Genomic DNA, 17,244 nt, shown 5'->3' with positions numbered 1-17,244 from the left:
TTGTTATTGCTTCTCCCTTTCTTATTTTCTTATAATCTCTAGTTTATGGTCCCTTTCTAGAATTAGCCTTAAAAGGCAAATTACAGATTAAATTACAGATTAAATCTGTAATCACATAGGACTTCTGTGAAGAGGTTCTGTGAAGATACAGAGACCAGGCCTCAAGACTGGAAAGCAGATCCTAAAAGACAGAACAGTGCAGAAAGGATTCAGAAAGGAAAGCAAACAAAAGAACTCAATACTTTCTATTATATAGATCCAACCTCATCATTTCTGGGGACATGAATTAAAATATTTTAAACCAATGGAGATGGTAATCTTGTTATTTTAAAAATGTTATGAACTATAAATTAAAAAAATAGGCTGAGTTCTTTGTTATACAGGCACAAAATGTCACTATGAATTTTATTAGGTATCCATTTTCTGGTCCTGATTTCTTTTTCCTTTTAGAAGTTATTATTAAATGCTTTGAACTTGCTATTACAAGTTTTCTTTCATCTTCCTGTATGTAATTAATTCAATTAGGCTAATATCAAAGCCTACTCTTATCACAGCACTTCCACAGGAAACCCGTCATAATTCTATGAACAAAGGGCACTTGCCAAGAAGGTAAACCCATTTTACTTTGGGATATTACTGTATAAGAAGTAAGAGTACACATCAATTACCAGCAGAAACTGCCTTGCCTACCGTCAAAATGAAGTTCACTGTAAGTACATATATCACTTTCTCATAAAACTACTAAGGCTGCAGAGTTTTTAAACTATTTTGAGTCTTTCTTGGCAACTATTGAACTATCACTGATTTATGTAGGGTTTACAGAATAAAAAAGGCCAATTGGATTGCGACTTCATGGGTGAAATTTCACTTTTGGCAGTGATTTCACTCCATAAGCTTACTCAAACATGAGAGAGGAAAGTGCTCTGTTACAAGGGTGAGAGGCACATATAAAATCTAGAAAGGGCAATATTTTCTCATTCATAACTCTTAGATGGAAGCCAATAATCTTACCAAGTTGAATGAAGTTATGGCACACCTGCCTGTTGAGAGCTTAAAGAGGGGAAGCATGAGTTTTGAGACACTCCAAGTGCATGAGCTTGAAGCATAGAGATATTTACAGCAGTCTGAAATTGTTGCAGGAGATATTCCAAAATGTTACTGCTAAATGCTATGAGTCACACTTGGATCTCACTAGTAAAAATTTCTCCTTTGAAGCCTATGAAATTTGTGACCAATTCAGTTATTGGAGGGATTGTCTCCAAGAGAACAATTGTTCACAATAATTATTATTACTAAAGAATTTAATATTAAACCTTACATAAAAATATACTGGCAGTAGTTTTGACCCTGGTTAGAAATCTGAGCAACAACAAGCATGTGAGTCACTGAAACTGTACTTTTACAAAGGAGTAACAATGTGTAGTATTACTCTGAAACTAAAACGCTCAGAGTGAAAAGTTCACTCTTGAAATACTTCAGTCCACCTTTTTCCAAGGAGTGTACTGACCTGGGGCTAGACGTTTTAAAAATCAGTAAGTTTAAATTATCTTTTTACCTGCACAGCATATACTGCTAAGAGTAAGAGTAATTTATATGAATTGATTACCTGACTTATGGTCATTTTAACAAAAAAAATATTCTGCATATTTATATACTCACCAGCTTCAGAAAAGTGCCGATCATGTACATAAAGTTAAACAGGAAGTCAAACTTATTTTAAGACAGCAAATAACTTGATGCAAGATGAGCAGTTGCAATGTTAAAATGTTGTGAATTTCAAATATTCCTTTCAGATCATGATTGCTTTTCTTGGAGTTCTCCTGGCTCCAGTTCCTGCCGATAAGGTAAGTATAGTGCTAGATGCAATTATACACTGCTGTCATAAGAACCAGTGGTCTTTAGTTGCAACATCTGTAAAATATAATTCTGAAAATGAAGCTGTATTCAAAATCTGACACTTAGCTTGAAACTGCATTTTTCATACTAAAGAAAAATATTTAAGTAGTGATATATCAGGCAAAAAATGTCAGTTTCTAGATATGAAATCAGCAACAAATTCTGTCTTGAGATTAGCATAAATACTGTAAAGTATTTATGAAAGGAATCTTGTGGAGAGACACCAATGGTAGCATGAAGGATCTGATCACAAAATACAGTGAAATACTATAAATTACTCTCTGCCTGCAAATTCCTCCTGGGGAAAGGACAATAAGGACAATTCATATCTTCCTAGAAATTTTTCTTCCAAGTTGAACTCTGAATATTCAGTTTACTTTTTAACTTTAAAGAAAACTATCCAGTGTTTAAACGTACATGTAATCTTTTCCACATGGTCTAGTAGGCATTCTGTACAGGGTGGCAGGGAGGAAGGCATGGAGCAGAAATGTTATTAAAGCTTGTCTGTCTTCACAAGGAAGATGCCATCAGATATATATCAAAAACAGGGCTTGATAAAGCCTGAATGTAAGGTTTGACACAAGTGTACTAATGGCTTCCCAGCCTCCCCTCTGAGGCTGGAATTTATCTCCCTTTTACTCTGATCTCCAAGAGCAATTATTTTCCAAAACATGGTTACTACAGCAATAGTGTGAAAGTCAACTGAGAATCTCCAAACCTAAAACCTTATCTTCTTTGATCTTGTTCAAAAATCAGAACAGCAAGAAAAACATTAAGAGGTACCATGGTGAACATTCATACTATCCTTTGGATGACACTGTAGTCGACACTGGCTCAAATAAGCACTCTGAGATCTGGAAAACTGTCTGGGACGCCAAGACTGTAAGTGGCTGCCACCATGGCTCAAACAGCTTTTTCACTTCTGCTGTGAAGATTATGGTGAAATCCCATGAATTCAGCAAAGATCATACAAAGCTGCTTTTTCTCAAGCATCTGAGAAACCTGAGTTAGTTCTTAGATTAGCACTGGAAAAGAGTAAAATGTTTTTCAAAAACACTTAAGCTTCGACAGTGAGATTTTAGAAGAGATGCTTTAAAAATGCTCTCACTTAACCATTTTATAAATTCTGTTGCACTGTATGCTGCACTGATTTTCAACAGTGAATTCCTTCACCCGGCCTAAGCAGGATCATACAAATAGCATTAGCGGTGAAGGCAATTTATTTTACCTTTTATCAAAGCCCATTGTTAGTCTCCATGACACATTTACCTAAACAATACATTTGAAAAACATTATTTTCCTTCCTATGATTATTTGTATTTTACCCTCCTATGATTATGTGTACATTATAAAGCCTTTTATTTCTTCTTTTTATTTGTTTATTTTGTTCAGTGCTTCTCTCTAGCAATCCACTTCTCTTTCACTGTGTATTTCACTGTATATATACTGTATATATATATATACTGCAACAAGGTAAAGGTTTTTGTTATTGTTTTTTGTTTATTTTAATAGGGCTACATGGCAACCAAGGTACTTACAAAAAAGACCTGCATCATTAGTAAAGCTGCCACAAGATTCTTCCCTGCTGATAAACGATTTTCTGCATCACCTCAGGGAGACAAGGTAGGCTGGTGAATGAAAGTGCTGAGAAAGCTAATTGACTGCCAGTGAAAAGCATTTGTTCTATACCCACAAAAGGGAGAAAAAGATCATAAACTGGAGTTCCTCAGCAGGACTGAATCACTAGTTTAGTCTCTAGTTTTCTTAAAAGCTGCATTGCACTTGAATAATTCCTTCTCCATTATGAAAGTGTGGATTTGATACTTTTTTTTTTTTTTTTTTTTTTCCTAAATGCTGTATTCTGGGCTTGTTTCTTTAACACTTAGGAGTCTAGACCTCAGCACCTTCCACCTAGAGAGAATCGTTACATTATCTCAAAAAACCAACTCCATAACTTGCGCCCATATGGAGAACGCATTCAAAATCTGTGCCAAGGAACTCCCTCTTACTTTGCTTACCCAACCCCTGGTAAGTATACTAGTAACTAGTGTTTTGTATACCAAAATAAACGTTAATAAGATTACAAACAAGGATTAAATAAGGGTTTAAGTCAAAATGAATAAGCTAATTACTGAAATATTGTGTTTTTCTATTAGTTTTTATTAATCAGTGAGTGCGTAGTCAAGGTAAGAAGAGCAGGTCTGCCACTCTCTTGCATACAAACGGGAGATCATGCTACTTCAGGAAGGCTCTAGCTGTGGAAGAGAGTGATTTTTTTCAGGCAACTTTCAGGCATATATGTATACTGCATGCATATATATACACTACATGCATATATATATATATACTTCATGTATATATAATATACTGATGCCCTAGGTACCACAGGTGCAGCCACAGTACAATTTTGAGACTCAAAATCCAATTTGCAGATTTAGACTTTTGTCTAAGAAGATTGCACTAACAGTTGCTTGTACTACACATTCAGAAAAAGCACCTAGATTGTTAATTTGAGATTTTGGTAAATTTGACATTTTCTGGGGGAAGAAAATGAGAGAAAAAATTCACCTATGTTGTTTTCCTATTTTCTCACTCCAAATCTAATCAGCCTTTTTCTTTACTTTTAGGCTCAAACTTTTTAAGGCAAGATGTCCCATGTTTGAAAACTCGCATGAAAAAACTGATATTTGTTTACTGTGGTTTATAGATTTTTTCCTCGTTAAATTTGGAAGAAGAAATTAGAACTGTGTATCCATGAAGATGCTTTTTTTTTTTTTTTTTTTTTTTTTTCCTTCTTTCCTTGGTAATCTTGTCTTGATCATATTTTCAATCATTTATCTGCCTTCTTTTCTGCTCTCTGTGAAGCGTAGTGTCTCTCAGTAAAATTAATCATTAACTTACACTGGTCTGCGCTGTGTTTTTACTGATCCTTTTAAAAAGTAGAAGTAACCCCAAATAAAAGTTTTCTAGCATTCCTGCAAAATCCCATTTTTGGCTTTTAAATCAGATCCTGTAGTATTTCCCAATGAGATTTCACATTACCATAAGAAATTTTTCAGCATTGCTAAAAGCAAATAGTGTTACCTACTGCATAACTATATTTGAAAGAATTAAACACAGTGGTATGAAAGCAAGCATATTTCTGAGTTATTTTAATTTATCTTATTGCTAAAATACTACATTCTACAGTGTTTTATAACAAAAAAAATATAAGCATTGCAGTGAATTATAGCCAATTGAAAATAGGCATGCTATTGCTCTGATAAACACAGAAATCAAGCTTTCAATAATCGTATTATTGTGCGTTGCTGAAATGCAGTCTCTAGTTTAATACAGGTGTTATTTAACAACGTTTCACAAATATTTAACACAGGAAATAAAAGAACATACCCAAACCAAATAAAAGCACAGTTAGAAATTTTAGAATAGAATTGTCATTAAGGCAGAATGGCTGGGACTCGTTTATACTGCTGGTCTGAAAGGATAAATTCAGTAACTAGGGCTGGCTGGACGATATCAGATCTTTACCTTTCCTCCTTGCTCAGATGCCCTTTCCCTAGAATTTGAGACATGTTAACCTATGAGACACCTTATCATTCATGAAAGTCAAGGGTTACTTTACAGAATCACAGAAGCACAGAATGGCAGGAGTTGGAAGGGACCTCTGAAGATCAACTAGTCCTGCCCCTTGCTGATCAAGATCACCTAGAGCACATTGCGCAGGATGGCATCCAGGCAGGTTTTGAATGTCTCCAAAGAGGGAGACTCCACAACCTCTCTGGGCAGCCTGTCTCAGTGCTCTGTCACCCTCCCAGTAAAGAAGTGCCCCCTCATACTCAGCCAGAACCTCCTGTGCTTCAGTTTGTGCCTCTCATCTTCTCGCTAGGCACAACTGAAAAGAGACCAGCTCCATCCTCTTAACACCCTCCCCTCAGATATTTATATACATTGATGAGGTCTCCCCTCAGCCTTCTCTTTTCCAGGCTAAACAGGCCCAGTTCTCTCAGCCTGTCCTTGTACAACAGGTGCTCCAGGCCTCCCATCATCTTAGTAGCCCTCCTCTGGACTCACTCCAGCACCTCTATGTCCCTCTTGTACTGGGGAGCCCAGAACTGGGCACAGTACTGTCCAGCAGGTCACCTCCATAGCCTGTATTGGTGCTTGGGGTTATTCCTCCCTAGTTTCAGGACCCTGCACTTGCCTTAGCTGAACTTCAAGAGGCTCCTCTCGGCCCAACTCCCCAGTTTGTTGAGGTCCCTCTGAATGGCAGCACAGCCCTCTTGGGGAATCAGCCCCTCAAGGATGCAGCAGCCTGTCCTGCTCAGTAAAATGTTTGTTGGCTCTTTACTAGTTCACTGAAATTAAAACCAAATATTGACTGCCTGCACGCCAAAATATTTTAGCACCTCCAAAGAAAAGTAACCACATAGCTGCAGTATTTAAACAAAGCTTCTGTCCGACTTGCCTGGGGTTTTTGGAGAGAATCCCTTCCTCTTTTCCACCTTTATCCTTCATTTTCCCTGAGATAAAGCAGGCACAGCACTCATCTAATAGCTTGTCACTGGGAAATGTCTCTCCAGGGGCTTTCTAGCCCCTGAAGACTGAGCCAGCCCCTGTGGCACATGATGATTCAGATTCTCATGAGGCAGCAGAGATCAGAGTGGGCATGCAGACAACAGCAACCTTGCGAGGTCCAGAGATACTCCCTTGCTCAAGCCAGAGCCTCAATAGCCTTCTCCCTCCACAAAAGAAAAATTGCCTCCAGTTTACATGCACAAAACACTGGGAGCAAGGTCCAGCTTCTGGATATGCTACTTTAACTTCATGAACATAATTTCCAGTTATTATTACATATTGCAATGCCTTTATCCAATGAAATTGGCCTGAAAATCTTCAGTTAACCCTGTATACTATAGTATCATTTCACAAACTTTGTAGATGAAAGAGAACTGTTACTGAAGCAATTAAATAAAGTATTTTTGTTTTCCAGACCTTAGGAAATAAATTTCAGTATTACATTCTGACTGGTTTCTTGCTCTAATTAGGATGTCATTACATTTCACAGTGTACATTAGTCAAGTTTAAACTGATCCAGGTTTATACTGTGAGCGTCAAAATAATAATAATAATAATCACATCACATTAAAATCTCTGTGTAAGTACAGAGATATAAAGCTATTATTAACAGTGCAGAAATTTGGAGTTGCTTGCAAGAAGAAATCCTGCCCAACAAGGAACAGGCCTGAACTTCATTGGCAAACACAGTTTCCATGATACACAGTTTAGATTCTTTGAGGGCAAGCCATCAGCATGCCACACCAGCATTACAAAGCAGAGGGTTTTAGCTTGTACCTCTAGTTTTCCCTTATCCCACAGCAGGTAGAATATGAAGATTCAACTGCATTTGCATTTAAAAAAACACCCAAAAATAATGTATTGACAGAAAAAAATTCAAAATAAAAAAAAATAATATTCACAATTTACACCCTCAACAAAGGGTATAACACCGGGCTTCAGGGAAAACCAAACCAAACCAAACAACAAAACCTCCACAAACGTAAATTAATATGGGATCCTAAGCATGGGCTACTCCCACCTCAGGCTGCTGAAGCGCAACAGCCCCTGCCCTCGCTGCCGCTTCAGGAGGGTTTTTCTGCCATTTTTCGTGGACCTTAATCCCCTCCCTGTCACACACCCACTCACCCTTCAGAGCTCCCCCCAACACACACACCCCAGGAACTGCTTCATGGCAGCTCTTCTACCTTTTGTCTTGGTTTTCTGCATCTCTACAAAGACAAGCTTTTTTGTTCCTCTAGCAAAGGTTTCATTCCTAGCGTGAGAAGGCAGTTTCCTTCACGTTTCTTGTCAGGGTTTTTCTCTCCCCATTGGCACCACAGGCAAGTGACAAATAGTGTGGTCTGCCCTCACAGCCTCCAGAGAAACCTACATTTTATGCCCAAATCCATACTAGCACATTTGCTTGTAAAGAATCAAGAATGTAACCGCCATTTTGCAAAATAGTATGCATCAAAAACCTCCCCGAGGATTTGCAGACTTGACTCAGTTAAACCAGGATTTGATCTAATATTGCACTTTCATCACAGGTTAGAAGTGATGGAGAGGGAGAAAAATCCCTTATTTTTTTTTGAAAGATGTGCTGAATTGGGATTGTAAAATAATTTTGGAATCTTTAAAGTGATTCCCTGCTATAGACTTAGATTGCACTGATTGCACCCAAATCTAACAGAGCAAGTTGAGACAAAAAACAATTATTCAAAACCACCCTAAGTGAACCATCCATTCATACAAGAAACGTTTACTTCACCACAGAAGATAAGCTGGGGCAAAGTAAAAAAGTTATTGTTCCTACCTAAAATAACAAAAAGACACCTGTAGACTTTTATGTTGCTGAAATGTCCTATTTATCACAAAACAATTTTTGGTGGTAATGTTGCATTTGAGCCATATATTTTGGTGAACCCTGTGATTGTTTGGTAAAGTACAGTATGTTTTAGATGGTGCAAAGGCTCCAACTTATTTGTATTTTGTCTAATGTAAAGTTATTTTTTTAAAACCTTAGGTTATCTCTGGTCCCCAGTTTGATGTAGGTTTTCAAAATTAGATAGCAAATATGTCAGAAAGTTATCATAAAACACATTTCCTTTTTCACTGCAAATGGATTCTTATCTGATAATTTTGTCAGACTGGCAGGTCAGAATTTGCAGAAGTACAACCCCTATATTTATGAAATAGTTATAGCAGGAAATAATGTCCAATGACATACAAACTTGGATACAAATTACTAGATAATTTTATTTCAATACTTAGTCATTCCACGCCTAATTTTGAGGACTAGCGTATATAAGGTGGATGGTTCACCTCAGTTATTCCATCTGCACTTGCATCAGCTCTGCAGTCAAAATGAAATTCACTGTGAGTATACCTGCTATTTTCTTCTTATAGACTAAAACTCTGATTTATAGCCGTTGCTTTTATACCTCTTAAATGCCTATGTCTATTTATAGTAGAAAGTTACTCTCTGGGGAAATTTCACTCCTTCAGAGGTTGCAGTTTAGACTATATTAACCTGAATAGATGAAGGGATAAGGATTTTTGTAAAGGTTTAGCTATGCATTATTCAACCTATGCTAACCTTAGTGTGGTGTCCATTTTTGTCAATAGCTTATTAGCAATTCTGGAGCAACACACTATGGATCAAACCACTTTCTTGTGATGTCTATGCAGCGGAAATTTAAATTCTCTCTCCTCACTCTTGTAAAATATCTGTATATTATTATATAGATCTCTGTAGCAACTTCAGATTCAGCTCTTAAAAATGTAGACTACTAATGTGTACTTAGTTTGTGTTATTCTGGGGTAAAGCAAGAATGACTCACTTTAGGTGACTAAATCCAGTAGGAAAGCAAAAAATATTCAAGGAGTACACTTCAACATAAGATAAGAAAAAGCCACTTAGATTCTCATGATAAGATCTGTCAGCCAGACCTACAGCTATATTTTTATGTTTTCAATGCTATTTTCAGATTGTGGCTACAGTCCTTCTTGGACTCTTGCTGACTCCAGCTCTTGCTGAATACGTGAGTATAGTGACCAAATTTTAGATTGCTCCTCTGTTTCTACATTCCCTGCTTCTTGAATTTCCCCCTGCCTTTAGGAGAAAGGAATCTAAGATTTTTTTCACGCATAAAACTCTGAAACCACAGATGACAGTTGTAAAATACAGAAATTATTCACTGAATCTATTAAAAGATTCTTAGAGCTACTAAAGAATGCCTTACTCTTCTGTCATTTTGACAATATGGTGGTTGCTAAAGGTGCAACTTATGGGCCAGCATTTGCTATATTATAGCACTACTTTTCTAGAGCTTTGGGGAGATAACTGACTACTGCTTGAAAGTCTAAAAATGTTAATTTTGTCTTCTAGTTTCAGAATGTGAAATCAGTCAAGAAACAACCCTTCTACAGGAGAATCAATGTTGGCATTGGCTACCAAACTCTGACCATCGACAGTGAGACCCTTGTGGCAATTATTGAGGACAAAACAACCCGTGAATCATGGAAAACTGTTTGGAACTACGATACAGTGAGTGGCAAAGAGCATGCTTTGTCAGAGGATTTATGAGGAGACTAGCTCCTACAAAGCTGACCGAAATAGACAGCTTGTTTCTTTATTCTTAACATTTTGAGACCAAGTTTCAGGGTAAAAACTTTCTATGTTCATTACTTTGATTTTTAATACAGACTTTATTTTGATCTCTGTTACTGAAAAACTGAATTCCTAAGTCTCAACTTTTTTTATACAGGGCTTTATTGCAAGCAAAGTAGTGTCAGAGAATATCTGCTACATTTCTAGAATGGACAGAGTTGTGATGCCTGCTCTTTCTTCAATTGCTGTACTTGCTGAAGAGACTAAGGTAAGATAAAAAAAAGGGGCAGTAACTTGTAAACTTGAACAGTAACGAAAACTAAACTTTAAGTATGGGATATCAGAGCTATTGTCAACAACTTTTTTAAAACATTTTTTTTTAAAAGCAATCTACATTCATCATGTAATTGTACCAATTTCAATTAGATTGTATATTAACATTACTTGAAAGCTTTGAAAAATTAAAATATATTGTTCTAGATACTAGTAAGGGAGGTTTTACTGTTTTTGTTACATAGCACATAAAATAATTTTATAATGATCTAAAGGATTATGTACTTTAGATTATCTACTTTTTAATACTGTGTTACATTCTAAAAATTTAGTTTTTTAGCACAATACTCTTCATAATCTGACATTCTTTGTATAAGAAAAGAATTTTCTAAACTCTAATTTCTAAAAATACATTTTTTAGGAAGCTCTGGTTTGGGAACAGCAAATAGTCCAATAACAACAGCAACAAAACAGTTAACTAAAATGTCAAGCCCTCATAAAACTTTTTCAAAAGAACTAATGTCCATACTAGCATAAGTCCAACCCACAAAATTAGTGCAAAATTTTCAAAAATTTCAGCATTCAGCATATTAACCTTTTGTAGACATAGTCTAAAGTCTGAGAACTAAATCCTTATAAAAATCCAGACTTAAAATGGAAAGAATGTGTGATGGGGAAGAAAAATGGGGTGGTTATATATAAATTCAGGTTTGAGCAAACCCTTTCACCTCTAACTATAGTTCCAAGCTTGCTTTTACTAAGATGTATATCTGTGCCCTCTGAAGCTCTCTCAACTCACTGCTTACTATCAAGAAGGAAGTGTATTTGAGTGGGCTTTCAGGAACCTTTTGATAAAATTCCACAGTAATTTTGAAAGTACAGAACAGTCTCAGTAATCCCTGCCAAGTGTCTCTTAACCGTGGAGTTCATCAAGCTGTTTCTTAAGAGTATGTTTTCTCTGAGTAGACTAGGTTGTTGGAAATGGCATGGTGATGTCTTTTTTCAAAAGAAAAAGAGTAGGTGCAATCCACCCTCCCCCCAGTCTACATTTTCTCTGAAAAAGTCTAGGTTCTGTAGTATGCTAAGAAACGTTTCATTTTAGGAAGCTTTCAGCTTATTTTTGGATGGCAAGTTACAAAGATGGTTAATTCTGAGTAATTTCAACCAAAAAAAAATTGCACTTTCCATTTTGGAACATTGCTTTGTGTGTTCTGTTGTTTGAGTCTCCATTTTCTTTTGAGGTATAAGAGAGCATCTCCCCATATTCAGTTCAACCTCCATATTAATGGTATGATCCAGAACATGAGTCCTGTGGCTATACCTGAATAATGAAATACAAACTAGTAGGAAGCCTAGGTCATAAGAGAAAGTACAGGCATACAGAAACATTGTCTAGATGACAAAGTAGGAAAATATATTTGAAATTCACTGGAAACAAAGAACCCTGGGACAGTTCAGAGAAACTATCCCATTAAAACATTCAGCAGAGTTCTCAAAGAGGTCATAAAAACTGCTTGCGAATTATTTTAATGTAAATACATCTGCCAACTGTTGCTACTGCCCTCCTTGGTTCCAGTTTTAGATAACTGAATAGATTTCTTCTCTTTCCACTCTTCAAATATCTCTAGGGTAAGAGGTTAATAAGTGACTGAGAAAATACTTTGGGGGAAAATCTGTGTTAAAATACTGCCTGCACTTGCCTTTTCCTATGCAGCTACCTAGTGAAGTTTTCCATTCTCTTTAGCCTGTTTCCACCTTGGCTCCCTTAGAAAGATCTGTCCTAGGAATTGTCTTCAGCACTTACTAATGGTCTCATATTTTCACATCAGTTTAGAAGATTATGCATTAAACAGAATTTTGGTAGAACATCAAGCATTCACTCTTCATTCCAGAAATAGAAATATGCATAACATTTAATGGATCAAGGCACTGATCTTGTTGAATGATGTTATTTGGTGTTTAGAACGTGAAAGGCGAAAGAGTGGTTTCAAAGGACATCAGATACGTCATCTCAAACAGACGTATCCGTGACCTCAGTTCCTATGGACCAGAGATCTACAGTCTGTGCAGAGGACTCACAACTTACATGGCTTATGAAGAACAGCAGCAGGAGCAGGGTAAGAGTGATCATACGAGTTTTATGTGTAACTAAGCAAGTGATTTTGTTTCCTTCAGAAATACTCAAATACTGCTGTTACAATTAGAGACAGACACAAATTAGGAGTTGCAGGAAAGGCTCAGTATCTCTGCAGTTCAGGATTAGAACAATGTTGAGTTACAAACTCCAATAAAGTATTCTAATCCAAACTCTTACTACTCCTTTTACTAAAGTTCAAGGAAGCTTAAGTTTTGGTCCAGAATTTTGCACATTGAACTTATCTGTAATGCCAAGGTAAAGCAGCAGCACAATCTCAAGAACTACTATTCTTCAGTTCAGAAATTGCTGAGAGTTTATTGAGGAATCCCATCATTAAACAGCTACTGTTGAAGTCAAGCACTTATGTTTCCCAGTATTAAGCCAAGCTGCTTCATTCCCTGTAGGTTTTTCAGAGGTAGAGTGATTACAATGTAGGAGTTTAGTGGCCTCAACTTTATAGGCTTGTTTGATAATGTCAAAGCCTGGCAGTACCTATTAGGTAGCAATAACATAACTGTACAATACACAGTAATATATACTAACAGTATAGAGTATTATAGTGCCCCTTAGTACTAGAAAATGTAGAGAATATTAAATAGCATAATGATCCTTTTTATGAGTTAAAGGTCCAATTGTATTTTGTGACTACAAAAGAATCTTTCATTCAGAATTCAGTCCTGCAGCATCAGCAAAGTACTCAGAGTCTTATAGCAACCTTGTTGTTTGCAAACAGTATCATGTGAGATATGCTGCAAAGATCAGGCATAGGATGTTGCATTCTGACACAGGAGTACTTACACTTAGTGCTGCTCACCTGGCTTTGATAATTGCTTTGGTATTTGAAATGGCCCAATTTGAATAAGAATGCAAGTGCAGTGTCCTGGGTATTAAGGGCTGCCAATCAATGAACAGATCATTTAAAAACATCTTGGATATTAACTCATAGTGCTTTCTTTTCTTTTATTTTAGGATCCCAGGTTTGGTACAACCAAAACTCATGCTACAGACTTGATGTCCTGAATCTTTTGGGCATTGACTACTGTCAGGCTCAGAACGTTTGAGCATCTTACCTTTCTTGAACCTAGTAAGAATGCTTGGTAGCTGAACAAAGCCATCCCTGATGATGTTCTTCCCTGACATTACATCTCCCAAGAGTTTTGTTCTTCATGATTCAGATGTTGAAACAGATCAATCGGTGATAGTATCTTTCAAATAAACACCTTTAGCATGAATAAACTGTGGCTAATTTCTCATTACTACACTCTTTACTCTTTATGATCTATGAAAGCTTCCAGAAAACAAACAAGCAAAGAAACAAACAATCAAAAAGTCCCAAATCATAGAATGGTTTGGTTTGGAATGGACCTTTAAAGATCATTTAGTTTCAACCTCCCTGACATGGGCAGGGACATGAGTGGTGGTTTCACACTGGTGAATAGTTCAGCACCACTGAACTACTCTCACTCCCACTCCACAAAAAGATGGGGGGAGAAACTAAAATGAAAAGCGTTAGCGGATTAAGATAAGGGAGATCCCTCACTGAGTACCATCATGGGCAAAACAGACTCAGCACAAAGGAGATTACTGTTATTTATTGCTTACCAATAGCAGACTATAGCAGTAAGACCTAAAAACAAACTAAAAATACATTCTCCCCCTATTCACCTTCTACTGCCTCCTACCCCCACAAAGCTCAGGGGAACATGGAATGGGAGTTGTGGTCAGTTTATAATGCTTCATCTCTGCCACTCCTCCTGCAGCTGGTTGGCGAGCCTAACAGGGGAGATGCCCCGCTAGACCTTCTGTTCACTAACAGAGAAGGACTGGTGGGAGATGTTATTAAGATATTATACAACATTGGTCCCAATACAGACTGCTGAGAGAATACTCGTCACTGGTTTCCAACTGGACATTAAGCAGTTGACCATAACTCTTTGTATGCACCCATACAGACAATTCCTTCCCAACTATCCACCCAGTAGTCCATCCATCAAATCCATGTCCCTCCAGTTTAGAGACAAGGATGTTGTATGGGAACGCATCAAAGGCTTTACACAAGTCAGGGTAGATGACATGAGCTGTTCTTCCTTTGTCCACCAGTGCTATCACTGTTATAGATGGCCAACAAATTAAGTTAGGCATGATTTGCCCTTTTTCAAGCCACGTTGGCTTTCTTCAGTCACCTCTCCATCTTCCATATGCCTTAACACGGTTTCCGGGAGGATCTGCTCTGTTAACTTACTGGGCACAAAAGTGAGGCTGACCAGTCTGTAGTTCCTTGGATCCTTCTTTTTATCCTTTTTAAAAAAGGGTGTTATGTTTCCCATTTTTGCTGTCAATGGAGACTTTGCCTGACGACCACAGCTTTTCAAATATGATGGATTCTGGCTTAGCTACTCAACCTTCCTGTTTCTTCAGGACCCTGGGATACATCTCATCAGGTCCCTTAAACTGTTCATATTCAAGTTTCTCAGGTCTCAAACCTGATCTCCTGCTTGGGTGCGACTTCATTCCCCCAGTCCCTTCCTTGAAGTTTTATGACTTGGGAGGTATGGAAAGAGCAATTTCCAGTGAAGACTGAGGCAAAATATTGAGTGCCTCAGCCTTCTCATTGTCAGTTGTAGCCAGGTCCCCTATCTCACTCATCAGAGGTGCACAATTTCCTTTATCTTTCTTTGCTGTTTTATGTACCTGTAGAAACTAATCTTGTTACTCTCCGTATTCCTTGCCAAGTTCAGCTCCAGCTGTGCCTTGGCTTTCCTGATCCCAGCCCTACACTCCTAGGCCATATCCCTATAATCTTTCCGGGATGCATGCTCCTGCCTCCACTGTCTATGCATCGCATTTTTGTATTTTAGTTTGTTTAAAAGGTCCTGACTCAGGGATGCTGATCTCCTGACTTCCTTACCCAACTTCTTGCATGTTGGAATTGAGAGCTCCTGTTCCCTAAGAAAAGCGCCTTTAAATATCTCCCAGCTCTCTTCTGCTCCTTTATCCTTAATGACAGTTTCCCAGCAGGTGCCATCCATTAGACTCTTAAACAGATGAAAGATTGTTTTCCTGAAGCTTAGGGCCTTGACTATGCTTTTGCCCTGCCTATATCCCTCAAGATCATGAATTCTAGTAGATCTCCAGCTGTTACCCAGACTACCTCCAATCTTGACCTCTCTATTAAGCCCTTCTGCACTGGTGAGCAATAGGTCCAGTAACACATCTCCTCTGGTTGTGTTTTCTATCATCTGACTAGCCTCAAGGCTCTCCAGAAGAGTGCTTGCAGTTTGCCATGCCACTTTTCCAGCATATGTCAGGGTAGTTGAAGTCCTCCAGCAGAATCAGTGCCTGCAAACATGTTGCTTCCTGTCATTGAAGAAAGAAATCTTCATCAGCACCCTGTCCTAGGATCAGGCAACCTGTGGCAAACACCAAACAAGAAGTTCCCTTTTCTGGCTTGTTCTCTGGTTTTTCACCTATAAGCTCTTGAACTGTGCATTGCACAGAGCTGTGACTGAAAAACATCAACCCCATTTTTGGGTAGAGTGCAACCTCCATCAACACTCCTTCCTTGCCTGTCCCATTTGAACAGTTTATAGACATTAATTGCAGTGCTCCAATCATGTGCTTTATCCCATCCATTTTCAGTGATAAGCTGAAGTCAGCATAGGGCTCAGCCCCCCTAAGAACATGACAAATACAGCATTTGGAGAAATGTTTTTTCTAGTCCTCTCAAGAAAGCAAGCCAGCCATGAAAATCTAATTCTAAAACCTCAAATATCCTGTCACAACCCATTCTTCACCTTGACTTAATTTTAGGGGGACACAGAGAAAATACTGAGGGATTTGTTTCTTTGCTGATTATTAGAATTACCATGAATCTTCACGAGGCATACAGAACTGCTTGTAGAGCCTAACACACTTCATCAGAGTTGTCAACAACTACAGACAGCTGGTTGAAAATAGGCAAGGAAAGGTGAAGAGGACATTGCCATGCCACAAGTGTGCACTGGGGAATGTTGTGTGCCCTGTCCAACAGGTACATGGTACATTGGGTGTGAATTGGCTAAACAGTAGGGCTCAAACAATTGTAGTGATTGGGAATACATATATCTGTCAGAGAGTCAGTAGCAGTGTTCCCCAAGGCTCAATCTTGGGGCTGGTTCTGTTCAATAATTTTGTCAATGATCTGGATGCAGGAGTTGAATGCATCTTTAGTAAATTTGCTGATGGTACTAAACTGGGAGGTGCTTTTAACTCTGTGGAGGGATTAGTGCCTTGCACAGCAATCTAGATGGACTGGAGCATTGCACAATCAGCAAAGGCATGAAATTTAATGAAAACAAATGCCAGAGTCTGCACCTGCCGAACATAATGACGAGCATAAGTACAGACAAGTACAAGAGCAGCACAGCAGAAAGGGAGCTGGGGGTGCTGCTTGACAGCAGGTTCAACATGAGCCAGCAGTGTGCATTGGCAGCCAAGGCTGCAAACTGCATTTTGGGGTGTGTATAAATAGAATAGCTGTCTAGTCAAAGGAGGTGATTCTCCCACTGTATTTAGCATTGTTTGGCCTCACTCTGGAGTACCATGTGCAGTACTGGGCTCCTCAGTATAAAACAGATGTCAAGACACCTGAATGTGTCCAGAAGAGGGCAACAAAGCTGGTAAAAGGGTTGGAAGGCACGTCTTATGAGTAGAGGCTGAGGGCTTTATTGTCTTATGTTGTCTTGTTTGGAGAAAAGGAGGCTAAGAGGAGACCTCGTTGCCCTCTACAACT

At 38.2% G+C, this 17,244-nt stretch overlaps 2 protein-coding genes across 4 annotated transcripts in view; both read left to right on the top strand.

Annotated features, from left to right (window-relative positions):
- Positions 1-4,876, top strand: part of LOC118177394 (gastrokine-1-like) — a 33,268-nt gene extending 28,392 nt beyond the window's left edge. For all 3 annotated transcript variants that reach the window (XM_035345057.1, XM_035345059.1, XM_035345058.1), the window contains exons 2-7: positions 555-709; positions 1,794-1,844; positions 2,653-2,778; positions 3,409-3,519; positions 3,783-3,924; positions 4,524-4,876. In XM_035345057.1, coding sequence (XP_035200948.1) covers positions 698-709; positions 1,794-1,844; positions 2,653-2,778; positions 3,409-3,519; positions 3,783-3,924; positions 4,524-4,603 — 522 coding nt within the window. In that variant the 5' untranslated portion in view covers positions 555-697 and the 3' untranslated portion in view covers positions 4,604-4,876. The remainder of the gene's footprint in view (positions 1-554; positions 710-1,793; positions 1,845-2,652; positions 2,779-3,408; positions 3,520-3,782; positions 3,925-4,523) is intronic.
- Positions 4,877-8,817: 3,941 nt separating this feature from the next.
- GKN1 (gastrokine 1) lies at positions 8,818-13,534 on the top strand. Its single transcript, XM_035344985.1, has 6 exons — positions 8,818-8,829; positions 9,441-9,494; positions 9,842-10,000; positions 10,221-10,331; positions 12,300-12,453; positions 13,443-13,534. Exons 1-6 carry the CDS (start codon positions 8,818-8,820, stop codon positions 13,532-13,534), a joined length of 582 nt encoding a protein of 193 aa, XP_035200876.1.
- The last annotated feature ends 3,710 nt before the right edge of the window (positions 13,535-17,244 follow it).

The sequence above is a fragment of the Oxyura jamaicensis genome, chromosome 22 (genome assembly GCF_011077185.1).
Source record: "Oxyura jamaicensis isolate SHBP4307 breed ruddy duck chromosome 22, BPBGC_Ojam_1.0, whole genome shotgun sequence".
In the NCBI taxonomy this organism is placed as follows: Eukaryota; Metazoa; Chordata; class Aves; order Anseriformes; family Anatidae; genus Oxyura; species Oxyura jamaicensis.
Note: the sequence above shows the minus strand (reverse complement) of the source record. Positions and strands in the feature narration are given on the sequence as shown.

What these genes read in the sequence shown, in the direction of transcription:
- GKN1 (XM_035344985.1), top strand. An exon ending in CTGTTTGGAACTACGATACA is followed by an intron (nt 10,001 to 10,220) that starts GTGAGTGGCAAA and finishes TTTTTTATACAG; the next exon opens with GGCTTTATTGCAAGCAAAGT. An exon ending in TACTTGCTGAAGAGACTAAG is followed by an intron (nt 10,332 to 12,299) that starts GTAAGATAAAAA and finishes TTTGGTGTTTAG; the next exon opens with AACGTGAAAGGCGAAAGAGT.